Below are 25,236 nucleotides of genomic sequence, written 5' to 3'. Positions count from 1 at the left end.
TGTAAGTGGAAAAATTGAATATTTTGGCATCATTCAAAAATGGAGACCGATTTTAGGCCAGTTAACATCTGCAATGTTAGTCTGTTTGAAAGGGTTTAATACCAGAGCATTATAATCAAGCCGAGTAAGACTGGCTCACTACTCCTTGCATGTTGCCTGAACTTTTGTGCTCTTCCAGCACCACTAATCCAGAATCTGGTTTCCAGCATCTGCAGTCATTGTTTTTACCACCTTCATGAAGGAAAAATCATGGCTGATAAATTTGTGGCTTTTTGAGGTAATAGCAAGTAGATAAAGGAGAAGCAGCAATCTGTGTAATATGTTTCGATTTTTGGAAGGCTTTTGATAAGATACCACAGGTTGGGCTACTTAAGCGTCCATGGTGTTGGGGTAGCATGGCCAGAGGATTGGCTGATTGATGGAAGGCACAACTATGATAAATGGTACATTTTCAAGATGGCATCCTGAAATTAGCGTGCCACAGGGATCAGGGTTGAGTCACACTTGTAATATACGTTAATAACTTTGAGAAAAGTGGACATACAATGGCCAAGTTTTTGGGTGACACAAATCTACGTGGGGAGGCAGGTCCTGAGCATGACGCTCTACAGAGGGATGCAGGCAAGTTACATGTGTGGGCAAAATCTTCCCAGATGGAAAATTTTGAGAAAACATGAAGTTATGTGCTTTGGCAGAAAGAATACATAATCTGAATATTAGTTAAATGGAGAAAAACTGCAGCAACCAGCAGCGCAGAAGCACTTGGGGATTCTTGTGCATGAATCACAAAAGGCTAGCATCCAAGTTCAGCAGGTTATAGGGAAGGCATGTAGAATGTTGGTTTCCATTCCAAAAGGAATGGAGTATTTAGATTATGGAAGCCTTGCTAAAACTATACAAGGTAGCAGTCGGACCAGATTTGGAAGACTGAACATTTTGGTCTCCTTGTCTAAGGAAAGATGTAATGATGGAGGCAATCCAGAGAAGGTTCACTAGGTTGATTGTGACACAAGCAGTAATCCACATGTGATCTCGAAAGTGTATTATTTGCAGCCAGAAGTCCTGATTTCTGACCTTGTGTTCCATTTTGTGTGTTATTTTAAAATGATAAAAACCCTGGGAATGTTTATTCCTAACACTGGTCACCAAGCAATCATGTCAAATACCTGTCGATCAACCTCATTATGATATATTTGTGCCATTTAGTGCTCACATGGCTAGAGGATTGGTTGAGTTATAGAAGACAGAACTGGGATTAAGGGTGCATCTTCTATTTATTCTTCATTGATGTAACTTTATTCATTATTGTATTGATGTTACAGCCTTTGTGCCTTCCTGAATATCCCATCTTGGATGGGCAGTGGTTTTCTCAAATTAAATATTAAAAAGACTTCCGAGCCCTTGTCTTCAGCTCTTCAGTCATCAGATCCATTCCTCTCCCCAGCCTATGTCCGAAATTGAATTGGACTGTTTGCAGTTTCTTTCACATTGCTATAATTTGAGAGCCTCAACCATCTGTTTATACTTAATGTGATGTGATGAATGTATCTAATTTGTTGCTGCACCATTGTTGACCACCTTTTCAATTGATAAGCCTTAAGCTTTGGCATTCTCTTCCTAAACTCCCCTGCTCCTCTTGCTTGAATATGCACATTACTTCGACTGTTTTGGTCATTTGCTGTCATACCACCATTTGTAACTTGGTGTAAAATTTTTGATTTGATGATTTAGAGAAGGACGTTCAGGGGTTTTTAATGTTCAGGATGAAATGTAAAATCTTGCTGTTGTTAAACTGCTCATCTGTACCACCCAAGTTGTACTGACCCAACTTTCCACCTGAACCTTTCACCTACCTCCTTCCACATCTAGTTGCTTGTTCACCAGGACACCAATCCCAGCTAGGTTAATTCTCGGGGAATTAAGGGCTACGGGGAGAATGCGGGTAAGTAGAGTTGAAGTGCCCAGCAGCCATGATCGAATGGCGGAGTGGACTCGATGGGCCGAATGGCCTTCCTTCCACTCCTATGTCTTATGGTCTTATCAGCTAGTGTTTCTTCAGTACCAGTGCAGTATCTTTTCAGCTATTCATTCAACCGTGTTGATCCTATGCAAATTTATAAATTGATCAGATTATGAAACAGGAATTGCTTAATTTGGAATCCTAGCTCCTCGAACTCTGTCAGTAGGTCCTCATTTCTAGTTCTGTGTGGACTGTTATGAAGATGTGGGTATACCTTTGAGTTAAAAGCAGCAGAACTACCGGACTCAGCACAGTGTACTCAAAAATGGTAAGTGTAACACTTGGTCAAACCACTTTATTAGTTCATTGCTTGGAGATGAAAATAAATTCAAATTTGGCCAATCAGTTTAAATTATACCCAAAGCAACATATCAAATCCCAATCAAGATTGAATCGAGTATGTTGTCAATCTTAAAAGCCAATGATACAATCTAATGCTCTGGAGTATAAGACTGGGGAAAATTGAACAGTTTAGAGGAGATCTGCCATGTCCTAGCATGTAAGAGACTGCTTGAAAAAATATTTCTCTGAATGTCCTTTTTCAATCAGTAACCTGTAATGCAGATATCCCTAACCAGGGAGAAAAGAGACTGGAAGATCTGAAGACTTAGCATCTAAAGCTGCCTGGTTTTTGAAATGTGTTGTTTTGTAAAGTTTAATTGGGGGTTTTATCGGGCCAGTAATGTAGAAGGAAAGCTAAAAGATAGGTTAAAGCAAAATATTGTATGAAGTGCTTAGTTAATTCTGTTATACTTTAAGAAATTTGTTAATTTTTTTTACTTAGAGTCAAATGGCCAGGAACTATTTATAGTTTACTACTGCAGGGGATAAATCTTTTGTGTTGCTGGTTTTAAATTAAGCAGGTTTACCCTGTTGTAAATGGATACTTGCCCCCTCAATCTTAACGTTTCCAGAATGCGATGTCACTCCTTGCCAGGCAAAATTCTATTGCTTCCCTACTACTAGGAGGTAATACAGCTTTCAGAGTTCCCAGCTTGAAAAGACAGTATTTATTTCTCCCTTAACAGATTTATTTATAGTTCTCTCCTCCTATCTCTGCCATCTTTGCTCCCCTACCTCAGTGCCTCCTATATCATGCATTCATAGACTTCCCTTCATTCTGTTGGATAGCAGCAGGTGCCCTGATAAGTTGCAGCATAATTATCAATAATTTGGAATACAACTGAAGCTGAAGGGTGCAGATCAGATCCCATTACACAAATCCAGGGTGTGTCTAGCTTTGTCCCTATAGACTATTGTACCAAAGCCGACTAAATATCTTCCCTTGAATCTGTTAGGAATGCTCCTGTAACAGGAAGTAGGAGAATACTATTTAGTCACCCAAGCCTGCTTCATTCTAATCTTGGCCGAGCATTGCTTTCAATGCCATCTCCTGCACTTTCTCCATAGACCTTGATGCCATTTTCACCTGCCTGAGTCATCTTTGCATCATTACCTACCGTAGGGGACATGACTGCCTTATGGGACAAAATACTACAGGTGCAGCACGCCACTGTCATCTCTTTACAACCTTATTTTGTACATTACAATAATCTAATGCAACTCAAAGGTCACTTTGTATTTTCCCTCCACTTCCCATATGTAAAGGATTGAAAAAAAACTAGCTTTTAGTTTGTTTTTTTTTCCTTTCTTAGACAATTTTATTCCATTCTTTTAAGCTCACATTTTCTTTTACTTTCTTCCTCTCACTCCTTTTCCTTTTCCCTTCCTTTGACTACTGCCACTGAATAGCTTTGATTCTAATTCCAATGTGGTGGGAAGAGAGTAGGTCACTGAGTTAAGATGAGTGGTTGGAGGAAAATGATTGACATTAGCTAAACCCACTTAAGATCCGTATAATATGAAAGCATAGATTCCATTGTTTCTGCCTTGAAAGGTTGATTATCTTGCAACACCTGCCTCCCCCTTATTATAGAACTTGTAATTGAAATTTGAGTATCAGTGTTTAGAAGTTACTTGACCTCTCTGGCAAGTTATAGCTGAAAACAAATGATCAAAATTTTAATACACTTTAGGAATGTTATATTCTGTTTTAAAAAATGACATGGTATTTATGAATTAAAATAGCCATTTGTTAAGTTTAAAGCTCTACAGCCTCCATTTCTAAATGGACTCTGAACTCATTATTAGACTGTTTAATTGTGTATACCATTTGAATGTTTTCATCTTGCCAGCGGAGGGCAGTATTTTTCACTACCTGTAAAACAAAAGTTTATTTAAACTAGGGCACCACCATATGAGTCAGAATTTTCTGGTGCAATTAGCAATCAAACATGTATCCTATTAGCAATTTTTGTCATAAATAGTCAGCACACAGCTGTTGATTTTCTATGAACCATGCAAAAATGGCATCTTCAGTTTGTCCAAGTGTTTCGAAGAGATTCCTGCATTGCAGAGTGCATGTAAAATGAAATTACCACAAACTTAGCATTGGTATGTCATGCACAAGGTCCTTTTTAATGACGACTAGACATTTTTATTTATTCTTTCACGTGTGTTATTGGCTAGGCCAGCATTTATCATCTATTCTTATTGCCTTGTAAGGTGGTAATGAGTTGTCATCTTGAAAGGCAATAGTTTGAATTGAGGTCACACTCTGCAGATACTTAATTGTTTTATGTGGTATGTGCAAATTGTGTTCTTTTGTCTTTGCTAATTACCTTTTTAATCCAGTCTTTTATGATTTCTCTATTCTAATTTAGCCAAATTAATTCTATTTTCTTCTCTGCCTGTGTTTGTTTCTATCCTTGCCCTTCAGTAAAGGGCTCAAGTGTTGGTTCCGTTGCTCACAAAGGTCCCAGGTGCCCTGATGAGTTGCAGCATAATTATCAATAATTTGGAATATAACTGAAGCTGAAGGGTGCAGATAAGATCCCATTATACAAATCTAGGGTGTGTCTAGCTTTGTCCCTATAGACTATTGTACCAAAGCCGACTAAACATCTTCCCTTGAATCTGTTAGAAATGCTCCTGTAACAGGAAGTAGGAGAATACTATTTAGTCACCCAAGCCTGCTTCATTCTAATCTTGGCCGAGCATTGATTTCAATGCCATCTCCTGCTCTTTCTCCATAGACCTTGATGGAATTTGTAACTCGAGATCCATTAGTCTGTCTTGGACTGAGTGTAATGGCAGCCCTCTGGGCTAGAGAGTTCGAAAGATTTGCCAGACTCTGAAGAAGCTCCTCCACATCTCTGTCCTAATAATTTTTTAGATTAGATTAGATTCCCTACAGTGTGGAAACAGGCCCTTTGGCACAACAAGTCCACACCGATCCTCCGAAGAGTAACCCACCCAGGGTCCTTTCCCTAACTAACACACCTAATCTATGGGCAATTTAGAATGGTCAATTCACCTGACCTGCATATCTTTGGACTGAGCGAGGATACCGGAGCACCCAGAGGAAACCAACGCAGATACAGAATGTGCAAACTCCACACAGATAGTTGCCTGAGGCTGGAATCTAACCTGGGACCCTGGTGCTGAGAGGCAACAGTGGTAACCACTGACCCACCATGCCGCCCCTAATAATGGCTTGACGTTTGTGAAATTGTCTTCTCTAGTTCGAAACCTCTGCAAGGTTTGTGAAGGTTTGTAGCTCAGTTTGAGGTTTAGGGTGTAGGTTTGCTCGCTGAGCTGTAGATTTGATATCCAGACATTTCATTACCTGGCTCGGTAAATCATCAGTGGCGACCTCCAGGTGAAGCGAAGCTGTTGTCTTCTGCTTTCTATTTACATCTTTCTCCTGGATGGGGTTCCTGGGCTTTGTGGTGATGTCATTTCCTGTTCGTTTTCTAGATCTATGTTTGTTTATGGCGTTGTGGTTGGAGTGCCAGGCCTCTCTGAATTCTCTGGCATGTCTTTGCTTAGCCTGTCCCAGGATAGATGTGTTGTCCCAGTCGAATTGGTGTTTTTCTTTTCATCAGTGTGTAGGGCTACGAGGGAGAGAGGGTCGTGTCTAAACAGCTGCAGCTTGGGAAGAGATCGTTTATGGATTAACTCTGAGAATTTTATAGCTTTCTAAGATTGCCCCTCATTCGTCCAAACTTGAATGTAGGCCCGTTCTCCTCAATCTCCAATCTGAGAATGGTCCTCCCATCCCAAGAATCAATCTGGTGAGTCTCTACTGCACTCCCCACACTAAGGAAGTATATACTTGTTAGTGGTGAAGGCCAGGACTGCACACAATAATCCAGATGTGTTCCTACCAGTGTTTGATCCTAATGAGGCAAGATTTTGTTTACTCTTATATTGAAAATGATTGTTCTTGTGGCAAAACTTTGTAATGTTAAATAAAATGCAGTTTTGCATTACTTTGCAACTACTTTTTTTGAGATATTTAAAATTCAGTCCAAAATGAGCTGTTTAAAAATAAATGAATTGAATGTTCAAATGTCTTGTAATTGAGTCTTGCATTGCTGAAGAACAGCAATTTTTCTGTATGGGCCAGCCAGGTTGATATTTTAGAAAGTAGATCCTGAAACAAAGCAATACCAAGGACCTTTAGATCCTCTGTTTCATTATTATAACTTGTGGTACTTCCTCTTGCTGTGCTTTCGCAATTTTAATTTTTGTGTTTTATCTAGCTTTTACCTTGAAGAATGTTTCTTAGCATCTGTTCTAGATCTATGTTTTGTGTTTATGGTTTCTGTCCCAAGTTACCAACCATATTTTGGTCTCTGGTTCCAAAAGCTTTGCTCTCAAAATCTATTCCGGCTTATAGCAATAAAATTTCAGTGATAAAGTCACTGAAGTGACCATCTCCATCTTGTATATCCTGTAATAAGCTGGAAAGTTTTCTCAGTCTGAACTCCTAATAACTACTGGAGGAGATGTCTAGTTCAAACATACTGAATATTCCATTTGTTCCACATTGTGGAACAAATCAAGAGCACGCTATTCTGATTTGATATTATGTAATGAGAATTAGATTTATTGTCAAGTACTCAAGTACAGGGGTGTGAGTGTACAATGGAGTGTACAAAGTCAACATTTTCTGGCACATCTTCAGTACAAAAGTATCAAGATCTAAAATCTTCTTAGAAAATAAAGTTCAAAGTTTAGCATTACAGTCTTTCTTTAAAGGAATTAATTAATGAGTGCATAGTAAAAGATCCTGTGGGGGAGAGTGATCATCGTATGAGAGAATTTCAATTTAAGTTTGAAGGCAAGAAACTGGAGTCCCACATTAGTGGGAGTCTGGAGTTAAAGGTAATTACATAAGTATGAGGATAGATCTTTCCTTAATGGACTGGGTGAGAAAACTGAAGACTAGGACAGTTGATGAGCAGTGGTACCTGTTTGCTGAGGTACGGAATTGCTGCCAGCTAAAATATATTCCATTCAGCAAAAGGGGGAAACGCTCATCCATGGCTAAGCAAGGATGTTGATATATTGCAAAGACCAAATTAACAAATAAAGTAAGTAACAGACTGGCATATTGGGAAATTTCTGAAGATCAAAAGGTTACTAAAGTCCTAGAAAAGCAATGGTAAATTACTAAAAACAGTGCAAAATATATAAACAGCAAAGCTTCTGCAAGTATATAAAAAGGGAAGAGTAACTGAAGTGAATGTTGTTCGCTTGGACAATGAGACTGTGGATTTAGTGTGGAACACAGATGGCAGAGTCAGTAAACTAGTTTTACTTCAGTTTTCATGGTGGAGACCAGTACAATCCCCATAGTAACAGGTAACAGAGTAATAGAAAGGGGAACTTAAAACTCATAGCCACTAAGAAAAAAAGTACCGACTATTGGCACAAGTATATTCCAAAATTCTCTGGATGTAGAAAAGGTTCCAGTGGATTGGAAAAATGTTAATATGATGCCCTTATTGAAAAAGAGCAGGGAATAAAGAGTAGGAAATGACAGACCAATCAGTTTAATATGCTTAGTTGCAAATTGTTAGACTCTGTTAAGGAAGTAATAACAGGACATTTGGAAAGTCAAAATACAGTCCATCAGTCAGCATGGTTTATGAATAGTAAATCATGTTTGACTAACTTGCGAGAGTTTTCGGAAGATGTAACAAGTACAATAGCTGTTGAGGATCCTGTAGATGTAGTATGCAGAAGGCAGCTGTTAGGGTGTCACATATAAGATTCTTACATAACGTAAGAGCACATGGTGTATGGGGAAATGTATTAGCGTAGATAATGGATTGGCTAAAGGACCAAGTAGAAATATCAGGATAAATGGGTTTCTGGTTGGCAAAGTGTAACTCGTGGAATGCCATAGGGTTTGGTCATCGGGCCCCACATTTACTATCTTGTTAATGACTTGGATGTGGGGTTAAAACATACTACTGTCAAATTTGCAGATGACATTAAATAGGTGGGAAAGTAAGTTGTGATGAAGAAATAAATTTACAAGTGGATGTGGATAGGTCGGATGAATGGGCAGGAATGTGGTAGATGGAGTTTAATGTGGAGAAGTTATCCACTTTGGTTGGATAACAGAAACAACTTATCATCTAGGTCCTAGGGAGTGTTGCTGAACAAAGGGACCTTGGAGTGCAGGTTCATAGCTCCTTGAAAGTGGAGTCGCAGGTAGATAGGATAGTGAAGAAGGCGTTTGGTATGCTTTCCTTTATTGGTCAGAGTATTGAGTACAGCAGTAGGGAGGTCATGTTGCGGCTGTACAGGACATTGGTTAGGCCACTGTTGGAATATTGCGTGCAATTCTGGTCTCCTTCCTATCGGAAAGATGTTGTGAAACTTGAAAGGGTTCAGAAAAGATTTACAAAGATGTTGCCAGGGTTGGAGGATCTGAGCTACAGGGAGGGGCTGAACAGGCTGGGGCTGTTTTCCCTGGAGCATCAGAGGCTGAGGGGTGACCTTATAGATGTTTACAAAATTGAGGAGCATGGATAGGATAAATACAGTCTTTTCCCTGGGGTGGGGGAGTCCAGAACTAGAGGGCATAGATTTAGGGTGAGAGGGGAAAGATACAAAAGAGACCTAAGGGGCAATGTTTTCACAGAGGGTGGTATGTGTATGGAATGAGCTGCCAGAGGATGTGGTGGAGGCTGGTACAATTGCAATGTTTAAGAGGCATTTAGATGGGTATATGACTAGGAACGGTTTGGAGGGATATGGGCCGGGTGCTGGCAGGTGGGACTAGATTGAGTTGGGATATCTGGTTGGCATGGACGGGTTGGACTGAAGGGTCTGTTTACATGCTGTACATCTCTATGACTAATAAAACCAAATTAACTACTTGGTCCAGGAAACAGCAAAGGCACCTCTAAGGCACCAGCAAAGTGATCCATTAAATTTCTTGACAGTTTTTCATGCAGCAGCTTGGCATAGTCATGCTCATCAAATCCATCGTTTGTAAGTTGTATATGCCCTTGTGGAGACACAGTCCCATTTTTGCACTGAAGATGCTCTCCATTGTGTTAATTACCACCATGATAAATAGGTTAGATTCAGAATGCATGTAACAGTTCATCAGTGAGGTATTGTGGACACGAGCAATAGAACTGCATTCAGCCATAATCTGTAATGGCATGCTCCATATTCCTCCCTCATCCATTACTGTCAAAGTCAGTATGGGAAAGAATGGTAGGTGCAACACCAAATATATTTTAGAATGGTGATATTTATATACCTACAATGAGTTGGCTACCTGCTGAAGCTACAACACAAGATTTACATGTTAAAAGGCAGAAGTGGTGTCCTATAGACAGCCAGGAGATCTTGCAACCATGGCTAGGTGGAAGTAGAATCCTTTACTGGTTGGAATCATACCTAGCACAAAGATAGTGAAGGTTTCTCATAGCTGATCATCTCAGCCACAGCACATTTTGTAGAAGTTTGTCAAGTTAGTGTCCTGGAGCTAACCATCTTGGGCGGCACGGTGGCACAGTGGTTAGCACTGCTGCCTCACAGCGCCAGAGACCCGGGTTCAATTCCCGCCTCAGGCGACTCTCTGTGTGGAGTTTGCACATTCTCCCCGTGTCTGCGTGGGTTTCCTCCGGGTGCTCCGGTTTCCTCCCACAGTCCAAAGATGTGCAGGTCAGGTGAATTGGCCATGCTAAATTGCCCGTAGTGTTAGGTAAGGGGTAGATGTAGATGTAGGGGTATGGGTGGGTTGCGCTTCGGCGGGGCGGTGTGGACTTGTTGGGCTGAAGGGCCTGTTTCCACACTGTAAGTAATCTAATCTAATCTAATCTAATCTTCAGCTGCTTTCAGTGACCACCTTGAAGTTGGAATATTCAGTGGTTGTAGTGCCATTCAGTTCCATTCACAACTTTGCAAATACTGAAACAGTCTTTGTCTGTAATTAGCAAGAACTGGACAAATGTTCAAACGTGGGCTAATGAACAATGTTTGCATTTTGTGCTGCATGGGTACCAGGCAATAACTGCCTCCAACAAGACAATCTGACCATCTCTTCTTGATGTTCACTGGCATTACCATTGTTATGTCCCACCCTCATCATCATCTTGGTTACTGTTGAGCAGAAACATACCTGGGCAGGCAGCATGTTACACTGTGACCAGAGCTGGTCAGAGACTGGGAATTCTACAGTGAGTACCTCAGCCAGACTCTGCAAATCCCATTTGCAAGGTGCAAGTCAGGAGTGTGATGTAACATTCCTACTTGCTTTGAGTATAGTTTCAACAATGCTCAAACTTTAGTCCGTCCAAAAAAATACACCAGCTTAAACATTTTCACCAGTGAATGATGTGTACGATCTGTAAGATATACTGCAGCAAGGCTCCCTCTAAATCCTTGCTGACAAACCAGAAGATCAAGGCACCAGATGCATATGCCGTTAGAACTGTCCTTTCACTCACTGGGTCAAATCCTGAAATTCCCTTCCGAACAGTACTGAGTGTAATTTTGCCACATGGCTGTAGCGGCTGAAGCAGCTCATTGATCCTCAAGCAATTAGGGATGGACAGTAAATGTTGGCTTAGGGTCATGTAGCATACTGATAGTGTCTGTGCCCTGTAAGAGTTTGGATTCAAGTCGCACCTGGCCCAGTGTGTCATCAAACTGGACAAACTGGTTGAACTGCAGATAGGTTGGGATATCTGGTCAGCATGGGCAAGTTGGACCGAAGGGTCTGTTTCCATAGTATACATCTGACTCTGCTGGAAATCCGAAACAAAAGCAGAAATTACTGGAGGAATACAGCTCTGGCAGCATCTGTAAAGAAAGCAGAGTCGAAGAATGTGGTGCTGGAAAAGCACAGCCGGTTGGGCAGCATTGAAGCAGTAAGAGTGTCGATGTTTTGGACATAAACCCTTCATCAGGAATGAGGTTTGTAGCCCAAGGGTTATGGGCCAAATGCTGGCAAATGGGACTAGATTAGGTTAGGATAATTGGTTGGCATGGACAAGTTGGGCCAAAGGGTCTGTTTCCGTGCTATACATCTGATTCCTTTTAGCTCAGACAGTATATTTAAAGGTGTGAGGTTACAATCTGGGTGTATTCCAAACTTGAATCAGACTGGTTCTATTTCTGAAGATTAATTTAAGATGCATCTGGGCAGATGCAAGAGTAGGTAGGGAGCACAGGGATACAGATGCTTCAGAATTGGGCGGCAGGTTTAGACAGTAGATTTGGACTGGCACAGGCTTGGAGGGCTGAAGGACCTGTTCCTGGGCTGTATTTATTCTTTGTTCTTTGTTCACTCTAGGTTTGCTCAATATATCATTTGAGTTGCATGTAATCTTTTGCTATAAATTCTGTCTTATGGTCCTGCTCCACAGCTACCTGATGAAGAAGCAGTGCTCTGAAAGCTAGCACTTCCAAATAAACCTGTTGGACTAGAACCTGGTGTTGTGACTTTTAACTTTTTTTCCATCCCAGTCCAACACCGGCACCTCAACATTTTTAAATGTTCTATCTACCACTTCCTCTGCCAGTTCATTCCACGTAGAAATTACCCACTGCAAAAAGTTGCCCATATGGTCCCTTAGAACTTTCTCCTCTCGCCTCCACTTCTGAACTGCCCTACTCAAGTGAATAGCAAAAAATCTTTTCCCTAATCTATACCCCTTGTGATTTTTATTTAAAACCTCTACAAGATCATCTCTTCAGCCTCTGCTCCAGGGAAAAGATTTTTTGCTATTCAGCCTCTCCTGTAACTCAAACCCTCCAGCAACATCCTGATAAATCTTTTCTGCACCCTCTTCAATTTTAATTATATCCATCCTCTAGCAGGGTGACCAGAACTATACACACTATTCAAAAAGTGGCTTCACCAACGTCCTGTACAACTGCAACATTACATCCAAGTCCTTTATTCAGTCTGAGTAATGGAGGCAAGCATGCTAAAATACCTTAACCAGCCTGTGTCTCTAATGCAACTTTCAAAGAATTATATATTTTCTTGTCAATAAATCACTCCAGGCTAATGTGCAGATGCAGCAAGGTATTAGGAAGACTCTGTTAGGGTGTGTTTTCAGAGTTTCAGTACCGGGATAGTAAAGTTTCTGCTTCAACTGTATAGAAGTTTGGCTAGATGGTACTGGAGTACTGTTTGCAATTTTAATATTTGATAAGATAAAGAGACTTCAATGAAGGGAGTGCAGCAGAAGTTCACCAGACTTGTTCCTGGGATGGTGGGACTGAGAGGAGAGATTGGGCAAACATGGCCCACATTCTGTAGAGTCTCGGAGAATGAAAGATGGCCACTTTGTGATAGGGTAGTTGCAAGTAAAGTAATTCCCCAGTTGAGTGATCTAGAACCTGGATGCACAATTTAAAGCTTAGGCGAATGCAACTTGTGTTCTGAGGAGAAATCATTTTTATTTGGGGTGTTGTGAACCATTGGAATTCTCTACTGCAGAGTGATGTTCAAGTTCAGTCTGAGTATAATTAAGGTAGACATTGACAGATTTCTGGTTAAGTGACCTCCTGGTTTTTATGGGGTGAGTAGGAAAACTGTATTGGTGCTAGATCACCCATGATCATATTGAAAGGCAGGCCGTATGGGTTTACTGGCATATTCATATTCCCATTTAGCTAGTATGGTTCATAATCTATATGCCAAAGTACTTTGCAACCAACAAAGTTGGACATTTAATGAGCCTTATAATTTAGGGGACAAAGCTGCCTCTATACATAGTGAGCTCTCAACTTATGTGACCCAATTAAATCATAACGTTCATTCCAGTAAATGTGAGCCAGAACACAGTATAATCCCTATGCCATTATGGTCGTGCTTGCTCACTTGAGAGAATAACATAAGTCTGATTATTTTAGATTTTAAATATGAAAAGTTGACCATCAGGTGTCAAAAGTGTCTGCTAGTAATTAATGAAACTAAATTGAAGCAGTTGTGGAGCTACTGGGAAATGATTAAAGGACTGCATGTATTCATAAGTTTTTAATGCCATAAATTTGATCCTTTAATCCAAATTTGGCTGAACATCTGTATATTATACCCGACTCTAGTAACTCCTGTTTTGCCTCTGGCAGTGAGCAGTTTCTTAAACATGTCAGGCATATGCCTAATTGAAATGTATAATAATGTAAGAACTCATGTCACAGGTTCTGTCATACACACTGGTAGTTAAGTGGTTGTGTACATAAACTTATCAAAACGGAGTCTGGGGACTTTCAGCATAATGTTTGAATTGCCATGTGAATAAGTGACTTGCAGACCCCTACGTGGAACTCAATCTGTGTAGAAGAATATGGAACTTGAAACTGTAATTTCCAATTAGTGTAATTTGTAAAGTCATTGGGGTAAAGTATATATTATTCAAAACATAGGTTCTCTTTTACAGAGAAGCATTAGTTGAAATATGGAAGTATTAAGTTTAGCACTGGCTGGAAGCCAAATTCACTTATTCAGAGCCCAAACACATTTGAAAGCATATCATTCCCCAGAGTACCCTACAAACGAGATTTGAGGTAAATTCTTGAGATTTTTAAATATACACTTTTTTTGATTATTCACATAGCCTTTACTAATATCCTGAGGTTCCAACAGTAATGGCTGAACTCTATAATGCACTAACAAATAAACAGTTTTATTGCTGCAGGCAAAGGCAAGCATAAAATTGCATACGTTCTGTTCATTAGAAATTGCAATTGTTTTGTTCGGCCCTTTTTTATTGCAATAGGAAGTTGTCTTGAAAATAAACACAGTAATATCCGGTGCCATTGCTGCAGGTGGAATAATGGGCTTACCAATCAAGGTTCAAACACCTATCAGTTTTGTAATTCAGACCATTTATCCTATCCCCGCCTTAGCCTGTACTGGGCCACTTGCTCTGAGTGCTGCCAACTTCTCCTGAGTTTCTTCCTGGATGTACATCTTAAATTGAACAGGACTACTTTGCCTGATGGCATATTCTGGCTCTGCCCTTCTCTTGCCAACTGACCAAGATGATTAGAATAAAACTTTAAACTTTTTTTTAGCCCCTCCCATAAATTGATCTCCATTCTTTTACAACAGGATTTGTCTTCCCTTCAACTCCAAATGCACTTGTTCCACTGCAGTTCTTCATCTCTGTATTTTAACTCTCTTTTCTCTCATCCCGTTTCCTCAATGGAGGAGCAGAACTGTACGATGTATCTTCCTTTTGCTGTTTCTCTTACTCTGCAAATTATCCTTAATTTTATTTCTCCTATTGAAAAATGGTCTTTCTTCTTTACTTCCTTTCTTCCTGTTTTCTAAGGAAGGAGAACAGGATTGAGTTTTTTTAAAACCATTGCTCCCCAGCAGCAGGATCTTTGTACCCTGTATGGTGGAGCTTGTTGATATTTGCCATCAGCGATATACACACTCCTGCTGTAATTCCAATTGCTGTGTAACATGACCCCCCCCACACTCTGCCATCCCCATTTTTTTTTCTCCTTGACCTGCTGCAAACCTAAACGAGTATGTTCATTATCTCTGCCTTCTGTCTTGTTCACTGTCTGTACCTGATTCATCTATCTCTTCTCTAAACTGCATTTTTATAGGGATTTTTCAATAATTGTATTCCCACGTTTTCCCAGTATCTTACAATAGGGATATCCCTTACTGTTTTTTTATAATGGCTATAGATCAGGACCATCAATTTAACTGTCTTCGCTACTTCTCACCCTCCCTTTGTTTCACCAGGTCACTCTGCCGAACTTGACTAGGTGTGTCTCTAGTTTATACTGGATTAGTGGTGCTGGAAGAGCACAGCAGTTCAGGCAGCATCCAACGAGCAGCGAAATCAACGTTTCGGGCAAAAGCCCTTCATCAGGAATAAAGATGAAGGGCTTTTGCCCGAAACGTTGATTTCGCTGCTCGTTGGATGCTGCCTGAACTGCTGTGCTCTTCCAGCACCACTAATCCAGTATTTGATTTTCAGCATCTGCAGTCATTGTTTTTACCGTGTCTCTAGTTTATGTCTCCTGTCATTTTCACAGTTGATCTCCATGAAATTTACCTCCTAGACTCTGTCTGGTTCATACTAATTTTAGAATTCTCATTCTAATGTTTAAAGTTAAAAAATCACACAACACCAGGTTATAGTCCAACAGGTTTAATTGGAAGCACTAGCTTTCGGAGCACTGCTCCTTCAGGCTGCTTCAACCACCTGATGGAGTGTCACTCCGAAAGCTAGTGCTTCCAATTAAACCTGTTGGACTATAACCTGGTGTTGTGATTTTTAACTTTGTACACCCCAGTCCAACACCTGGCATCTCCAAATCATTCTAATGTTAGTTTTTTAAGCTTTCTTTCGTAGCCTAGCTTTTCCTTTGAATGAATTTCCTATTCTTACGCTAGCCTGTGTTCCCATTTCCGACCCTGCCCTTTCCAGCTACCCATTTATACATTAAAACTCCATTAGTGCTAGTTCAGAGTTAGTCAGCTGCGATAGGCCCAAGTCCTTAGCCTATGTTTGAAACCCAATCTGTTCTGATGTGTTTATATTATTCCACATTCTAAAGTGTAACTACAAATGGGTATGTACCTTATGTGCATGTGATGCTGAGATTTATTTAACCCTAACCACAAGGAGAAATGCCTTGTCAGGTTTTTTTTAGTCCTTATACTTTGGTTAAATTAATCAGATTGAAAGGTTGGATAGTCACGCTTCTGTAGATTCTGCTGTAATATGGTACTTGAGCATACAATTCTTAAATTTTAAGATCTAATTTGAGATTGTTGGGATCTCTAACCCCAGCCATCCTTGTGCTTTGCTGAAACAACATTTATGCTGCTAGCTTGGGCTGAAATAGGAGCATTTTTTTTTGTCCTGGAATCATGCCCACTGGAGCTGGATTATTCCAATTAATTTTGATATGGTCACTTATAGTATGGGGAAAGACCATTGAAGCTGGATTCAAATTCTGCTCCCAAAGGTGAAATGATAGTGTAACAATTTACTGCACCACTCTTTCCCAGTATATAGTTTCTCAGTGCTTTGATTATGTATGAAGTTACTAATGGAAATAAGAATTGTTGAAATTTTTTAACAATTGTACTTTTTTAATTTCAGGCATTTATTAACACAGCGAGGGAGATATATGAGAAAATACAGGAAGGAGTCTTTGACATAAATAATGAGGTAAAAATGATTTTGCTTAATTTTGTCATCAATTTCAAACTGACATCACTCCACATTGTTGTTTTAATATGTATGATTCTCAAATCTGTAGGTGACTTGATGTCAGTCAAAGGAAAATCTGTATTAGTGAGGAAAGCTATTTCAATATCTTACAACTTCATTGTAGAAATCTCAATTTTTCCTTCAAGTCAAAATTGATTCTTTCTCAAAACGTATTACTCACATTTAAAGGAAATTCAACATCATAGGTTGAGGTGGGAGGGGGGAACCAAGGAATAAAAGCAACCAATGATGACGTTTTGTGGATTAACAGGAAGAAATAGTAACTCTGTGCAGTAGTCTATGTTTGGACTTGTTTGGTTTTGAATTTCCATAACTAGAGTCATAGATGTACAGCATGGAAAAAGACCCTTCGGTCCAACCTGTCCATGTCGACCAGATATCCCAACCCAATCTAGTCCCACCTGCCAGCACCTGGCCCATATCCCTCCCAACCCTTCCTATTCTTGAAAATAAACCCAGAAGGAATGATTCTGCTCTCTTTCTTTATATAAAGAACTACCTTGGCTTCATTGGCATATCATTGGTTCATTCTTGTGAAATTATTACAACCAGCAGGAATTGGTTGATCAAAATCCTGTAAAGATAACTTGTGATTTTTTTTTTAAAACTTATTTTGCTTGGTGCTCTTTCTTTTGAAAGAGAAAGGGAAAATGCAAGTATTTACAAAGATGCATTTGGTTTTCACTACTTTTTTTTTCTGTTTGCTCCCTGCCCAGAGACACCTTTCTCCAAATAGCTGCTATAATGCATTATCTGCATCAGCAAGTTTCATTTTTAAGAAGTCTTGGTATCATTAGAATTCATAGAATCCCTAGATTCAGCCCAACAAGTCCACACTGGCTCTCCAAAGAACATTCTACTCAGGCTGTCACCCCACCCTATCCCTGCATTTCCCATGGCCAATCCACCTAACCTGCTTGTCTTTGGCCTGAGGGAGGAAAACCGAGCACCCAGAGGAAACCCTTGCAGACTCGGGGAGAATGTGCAAACTCTACACACTGTCTCCCGCGGCTAGAATTGAACCTGGGTCCTTGGTGTTGTGAGGCAGCAGTGCTGACCACTGAGCCACTGTACTTTTGCATTTAAAATTTTGCTGCTCTTGGTTCTAGGAGAAACCTTTGTCACCTTCCCTCCAACATGATATCTACAGGGCCAGTAATAAAAAAAAAATTTCCTTTGGTCCATCTCTTTATACCCATTACGCCATTCATTCTTTAACACCAGTACAAGTCAGATGATCTGTTATGATTGGATGGCCCAACTGGATATGATTAAAATCTGAGCTGAACTCCTTTGCATCCCTTTGCATTCTCTTGGGTATGTAAGTTGGAAGTTGCTGGTATCTCCTCATAAATGCTTTCTAATCAACCTATAAGTGATGTTATTACACAAGTCTGGAGCACCAGGACTTGCACTCAGGTCTCCTCGTTCAGCTGTTGGGGCATTGCTGTTGCACCACAAGAAGTTTTTAGCTCTTCCTTTATTCTCTGATTTAGTAAATTCTCATGTTCAAATTGCTTTTGTAGTTAAATTTGATGGATAATCTCCTGAGTCCATTTGGATCAGAGGTTTAAAAAATTACCAGATGACTGCTGCCTTAGGGGTATGCCCTATTTTGGGAACACCAGTGTATGTGAATACTTGTCAGCTATCCCAAACATTCTAAAAAAGAGGGCATCAGTTGGGCACTATCCAGTTGAAGTTTTAATTTTACATTAGAAATGCATCCTGCTTGGAGTAATCTCCTGATCCAACACTAGAGGGTGATCTGACCAAACAAACACAAGGCTAAAGCTGGAGCCGTATCAAAATGGTTGGTTCAAGTTAGCTTTAGTGTCAGGTGAATAAGGTGTTTTGTATATTGAAGATTAAATGTTTTGCCATGAAGAACAGGCTACTGTTCCTAAAGCAGCAGCATTGTACAAATTTATTGATTTAATAATGCTATAAATTTGAGTTGGTGACATAAAGCCATGGTCTGGTTTCTTTGACAGTTAAGTTGTCAATTAGATCCAGATGTATAATCTGGTCGAATCATTCAGTAGTTTCTGCACTGAGTAGGCAAGATCTGACACATGAAGGGGTGTGTTGACCTAAGTATTTATCAGTGTAAATGGGAAAGTGGATGTTAATTGGACAGTAATAATGCAATTTAAACAATGTTGCCTTTCACTTGAAGCGCATGCTAAAAGATGGGAAATGTCAGTGCATCATTAATAGGATTATATTCCTCTTTCCTGAAGGCCATCTTGTCACCTACCTGAGATAAACTTTTTTTTTGTGTGGGCAAAGTGTCTAGACCGTTATTGTGGGTGCCATGATCTTCCCCTGAGCAAGCTACAGCCATGAGCTTTGAATTATCTTTAGGCTTGAGTCTGGTTAAGGGCAGGCACATAGATGGTGGGATTATCTCTGGATAACTTTTTTTTTCCCCCTTTTTGATATTGGATTTGAAGAAAGATGTGAATTTTACATATTCTGCAACTCTAAAATCAATCTGGTAACACAAGCAGGATGCAACACAATTTGATTCTTGCTAGTTTGGTATTCCACCTTTCTTAGTTGATACTGGCTAATTAAAGTCTGTGATCTATGACCACTTCTGTCTTCAGTTTGAAGTAGATGTATTATCTGACCTAGAATCCCTACAGTGTGGAGCCAGGTCCTTCAGCCCAACAAGTCCACACTGACCCTCCAAAGAGTAACCCACCATGATCCGTTCTCCCTCCCAATATTTACCCCAGGCTAATGAACCTAACCTACACGTCCCTGAACATTATGGGCAATTTAGCATGTCCAATTCACCTAACCTGCACATCTTTGGATTGTGGGAGGAAACCCACACAGACACTGGGAGAGTATGCAAACACCACAGTTGCCCGCGGTTGGAATCGAACCTGGGACCCTGGTGCTGTGTGGCAGCAGTGAGAACCACTGAGGCACCATGCTGCCCCAACAGAACAGAATGACCTAATCAGTCATTCCAAATAACTGTGACAAATCATTATGGGTAATTTTTGATGAGAATTTCATTTCTCCAAATAATAAAAAGCAATGCTTTTTCCTTGCCTTAATTCTGTCATATTTTATAAACTTGATTCAAATACACATTCTGAAGAATTGTTAAATATATTTCCTATATACAGCAGTAGTTGTAATAGAATGCAGTCATTGCCAAGAACTAAATACACACCATTTCTAATGTTTATGGGTGATGCTCTTTCAGTTCTTAGTGGAAGTTGTAATTAAATCTGTTATACTTGAAGTAGCATTTAACTGTTTTGAACAAATTTTGTCCATTGCTGTTTTTAAATCTGAACGTTATTTAAGCTTCAAGTTGGGGATTCCATCGTAATATCTGCATCAACCCTTCAGTAGCCATAAAGCTGCTTTTACACTTGGTTAGTTCTAGTTACAGGAATGCAGTATCCCTTATTGTAAAGCAGAAGCTGAATTTATAGTTTGTGTGGAATGTGACTGCAAGAGGGATGGATCTCTAGAATTCAAGTAAAATAGGTTCCATACCTATGGGGAGGTTATATCACAAAGTTGTTCTACCTATTATTACCTTGTTGGCTGTTTCTATTCAATAAGTAGAATGATCCTTTGATTTTAGTAAGTTTGTTGTAATTCTTGAAGACATTCTGCATTTGCCCTTTCTGTTGGAACAAAATCAAGATAACATTGTGACAGCTTCAGTTGGAAAGCTGCTTCTATTGACTTGATTAAAACAGTTCAAATCGAATTTCCAAACTTTTCTCACTGTGACCTCATTAAGGTTTGAAAATTGTTGCAACCCTTCAGTGAGAATTGAGAGAGCAGGGTTCTGTTCGCAGGGATACAGCTGTCATAACTCTGTCCAAGTTCCATGGTGGTCAGAGCTTGTGCCCCCTGACCCTGACAAACAAAATTGAGTGAAGCGCACATTTTTTGCAGAATTGCATTTTTGGGATTTACTATATAAAATTAATTCTAAAATAATAGATTGCAAAGGAAGTGCATTATTTTGGATCCTAACAAAGGATGTTTATTTTGTTAACAATATCTTATTATAATTATGCAATGTCAGTGACATTCTGTACAATTTTAAAGAAAACATGTTTTGAGATATTTTATAAGTTGCCATCTTTGCTTGCTGATGCTTCAGGATTTGTTGTTGGTAGCCATTAGCCCTCATTATTTGTTACCTGGCTGAGTGCCAAGACTCTGCTTCAGATGGGTGAAACTAGTGAGCCATGGGGCATGTATTCAATAAGGAGTTATAGTGAACTTAAACCACATCATCTGGTGTCAATACAAAACTGCTGCCAGAAACCCCAAGGCTAATGTAAAAATGGACGGACTGCCAAGCATTAGAAAAACCTGAGATTTATCATAGTGTGCTTTTCTTCGAAGCAAACTTTATAGTGTTAACCATGACTTCTACAAAAAAAGTAGGTTTAAGGTGTAACCACTTAAACTGGTAAGTGTTGAGATAAGTCTGTGTTTGATGAATGAAAGTCCTCTGTGCAACGCGTGTGGGTTCTTGGCAGACTGCCATGTCTTTGGGGAGTGTTGAGATTATTGATGACATAGAACACTCGTACTCTTGGCATGTACAGTTGATTCAAACTGGCAAAAGAATTGGTGCCTGGAGAATCAGCATTTTTTATATTCTGCTCACTTACACAATAGGGAATTATTTATGTGGAGCACCTGTTCAGCATGAGTTATATAATGACTATTGTAGGTTGTTTTTCATTTTTCAAAAGCTGTCTGGTCATTTATTAGGGATATAAAACTGTTCATGCAATTATGTGATTGAGAGTTATATTTTGTGGATAACTGAAGCTGGATTATTTATTTTCAGATGACCATAGAGGCTGAATTTTACATTCTGTATATGCAAATTGGTTTATAATTTCATGTGTTTTTTGCTGTATCCATGTACATAATTAATATGTATATTTTTGAAATGACTTTCGTTTTCTAACTGTGTCTCCAAAAAAATACTCATGACAATGTAAAATTCTGCTGTAGGCATATTCCACACTTGAACCTGAACACTGTCATTTGGCAAATTGACCAGGAAACAACAAAGAAGTACCTGAACTAATTCACCTTATTAGCAGGAGATATCAAGTGGCAACTTCAGATCTCATTGTCTGCCAGTATTGTCTCTCCATTTTTTCCCCTCTGCTAAGAGTTGTAAAGACAAATCACATTTGCAGCCTTAGAAATCTGAGATTTTGCTCCACTCTGGATAGTATAGTTATATATCCATTTACTCATTGTACAGTCCTTTAGTTTGAAGTCATCTTGAAGGTTGAAGCTATTAAGAGCAAAATCATGCAGCCTGTAAGTAGTAAAACTGGAAATGGGGTTGTTTGCAAAATTGGAAGTGGGGTTTTGTAAGATATTTATGTTGAGCACGAGCTTCTATCACTTGCCCAAATGCATCATACACCATCACATTACCATCTAAATGTTGCTGTATTTGGCAGAAGGGTTGGTCATAGACCAAAGTGATATTTCTGTGGAGCTTTGGGCCCTAGCAGGAGTAGTATTTGTATATTAATTACAATTTGATTAAAATTGTTTTTTTTTTCATTTGTGGGACATGAGCATAACTGGCTGGGCCAACATTTATTGTCCATCTCCTAGTTGCCCTTAAGGTGGTGGTGAGCTGCCTTCTTGAATCACAGCAGTCAATGTGCTATAGGTAGATCCACAATGCCTTTCAGGAAGGAACTTCAGGATATTGACCCAGCGACAAGTGAAGGGATGGTAATGTATTTCCAAGTCTGGATGGTGAGTGGCTTTGAGGGGAACTTAGAGGTGGTGGCATTCCCATATATTTGCTGCCCTTGTCCTTCTGGGTGGAAGTGGTCATAGGTTTGGAAGGTGCTGTTTGAGGATCTTTGCAAGATGCACTGGAAATTCGGATAGTCGGACACAGTGCTGGGAATTGGTAGTGGAGGGAGTGAAAGGGATGTGGTACTAATCAAGTGGGCACCTTTGCCCTGGTTGGTGTCAAACTGCTTGTGTTGAAGCTGCACGTGTCCAGCCAAGTGGGGAGTATTCCATCACTGTCCTGACTTGTGCCTTGTAGATGGTGGGCAGGCTGTAGGGAGCCAGGAGTTGGGTTACTAATTGCAGCATTCCCAGCCTCTGACCTGTTGTGGCCATTGTGTTTATATGACTTGTTCAGTTGCATTTATTGCTGCTGCATGAATGAATGCAGTGTTAAGATTATTTTGAAATTCAAGTTAGCAAAAACATGTAAGGAAATTCTGCTTGTTCTCACAGATGTCTGAGTCATCTAAAATGTCAAATTTATGTAAATTGTCCTAGTTCCGTCAAACTAAAGTTTAGAATTAAGTAGAAAAGTTGGAGAACACAACTCCCATGATGAAAAACTAACCTAGAGTAAGTGACTAAACTTAGGCTGTATGCTGAATAAATTTCTTTTCTCTTCCTAACTGTTATTGACCTTAACATTGTCTTCTGTAGTCTGGAACTTTAACAATAAGAGCACTCTGTTCATGCATGTCATTGACTTGTGGGGTTAATCTTTAGCATGTCAGTATTTTAAAAGTTTCCTTCCACACCCCTCTCTTAATTGATCCTTTTTACTGTAAACAAAACTAGAATGGACCATATGAAATGTGGAATATAATTAAATTACTTTGCCAGGTGATTGCTTAAGGTTCTTTCCCAGGTAGCCAACATATCAAATTGGGTATGTCCAAAACTTTAAGATGTAATTATCTTTTTCAAATGGTTAATTATCTGTTTCTTGCAATGTCCCATAATTAATGCTGTCACCATGGGGAGGCAAATACTCAAGCTACAAATTGAGCTTTGAACCAGTTTTTGATGAAACAAAGAAAATGTAAGACTTGGTTTGTCTCTACCAAATTCATTAAATAATGCCAGCTTATTTTGCAAGTGACAAATGGGAAATGAACTCATTCTAAATGAGTAACCGTGGTAAACTTGAGGAATTCATTTTGTGGTGAATCCATTCAGTGTTATGTTGAAGACCTGGTTGTGATCTAGATCATTTTCTTAGGCAGAATTAATGGACTTCTAAAATATGCTTAAGTTCAGCAGTAGTTTGGTATTTACTAGGATGAAAATGCTTTGGTGATTGCAAAATTCTACTGACAATTTCCATGTGCTGAATCCATTCCATGTATGCCACTTTGTAACTTTATTTTCTCTCTCTTCAAGGCAAATGGAATCAAAATTGGGCCGCAGCACGCTGCTACCAATGCGTCACATTCAGGCAGCCATGGAGGGCAACAGGCTGGTGGAGGTTGCTGTTGAGATTGCTCAGTTATCTATCTGCTTGATTTGGGCCTATTACCTTTCACCCTCTCCTACACCAGTCCAAAACATGAAGCCATTAATATATGGTTTATATAATAGGAGATATCTGGGAAGTCCTTCATAAACCTTGTAAAACTTGTCGTACATACTGTTCTCAGCAGAAAGCTAATATTTGCTTAGACAGGATTTGAAAATTGTACTCTTACCTATTTACAGTTTTTTTTTCTGGTTGTTCTTTTGCCTACTTTGCCCTTGACTACAAAATGAATTGTATTAAACACTACAAATCACATCTGAATATTTTAATTGTGTGGGTTAAAATTCCTATTCCTGTTACTGTTTCATAACATCAAACTGTAAAAGCTGTCAAATTTCAAATGCTGTGGAGAATTGCTAGAGGACTGTTTTAATTCTGTATTTATCATCCACTTTGTGTATATATAGTTCAAATAGAAGCTTGGGGCGTATGTTGGCCAAGCTGAAAGCCCTTTATAGTTAAGCAGACCATCAGTGTCTTCTAAACTACTTCAGCTTAAAATGCCAGTATTGTTCTAGACTAAAGCTTTGTCTATTCTGAGTTTGAGATGGTTTGACTTTTGGTCTCAATACTACATGCTTTCCCTTCCCATGCTACCACCGTAACACGCAAATGTAACTCCTGGTAAATGTACATTGTTAGAAATTTCATATCATCTGTTTTAATGCCAAATTGTCTATTTTGCTTCTTTAGAGCACCCCAACAGAAATGGATCAGTGGTTTGCCTTAAAGAATAGCTTAAGATTAAAACAAATGGCAGCTGAAAGAAAGTTCTTTTGTTTTATGTTTGGGATGGTGCATTTAAAAAAAGTAGATTTTTTTCTCATTACACAATACATTTTTATCTGCATGTATTTCTTTGATTAGTAAATTTAAACACTAGCTTTAAAATTAGATGTAAAAGTGGTGTAAAGCATTTCTTTCATTGTAGTCTATTCTGTTTTCAGTGAAGATTTGTTTATTGTACAGGGGTGATAAACTTAATAAACCTGCCAAAATGAAACAACCTGACAAACTGAACAGGCTATAGTTCTGTGAACCCAAATCTATACACAGTCAATAAGGTATTGTTTATAAGCCAAGACTATTTAAATTGATTGGTGGTCTTAAGCATTAAATGAGCTTCTCATTTTTTTCATACAATCAAATATGGCTTTAATTTTGGACAATTTTTTAATTCTACTGGAAAGTACTTGGCTAATCAGCAAAGCTGGTTTAAGATAAATAAGCAGAAAGGAAGCAGTATATTGAAGTGAATGAGGTAA

General features: G+C 39.3%; 1 protein-coding gene across 1 annotated transcript in view; it reads left to right on the top strand.

Moving 5' to 3' along the window:
* rab2a (RAB2A, member RAS oncogene family) overlaps positions 1–24,986 on the top strand; it is a 77,619-nt gene extending 52,633 nt beyond the window's left edge. Inside the window, exons 7-8 of the mRNA XM_072571579.1 lie at positions 16,489–16,557; positions 23,836–24,986. Coding sequence (XP_072427680.1) covers positions 16,489–16,557; positions 23,836–23,931 — 165 coding nt within the window. The 3' untranslated portion in view covers positions 23,932–24,986. The remainder of the gene's footprint in view (positions 1–16,488; positions 16,558–23,835) is intronic.
* The last annotated feature ends 250 nt before the right edge of the window (positions 24,987–25,236 follow it).

Source organism: Chiloscyllium punctatum, chromosome 5, assembly GCF_047496795.1.
Source record: "Chiloscyllium punctatum isolate Juve2018m chromosome 5, sChiPun1.3, whole genome shotgun sequence".
NCBI classification, from domain to species: domain Eukaryota; kingdom Metazoa; phylum Chordata; class Chondrichthyes; order Orectolobiformes; family Hemiscylliidae; genus Chiloscyllium; species Chiloscyllium punctatum.
This window is presented reverse-complemented; position numbering and strand designations above follow the sequence as displayed.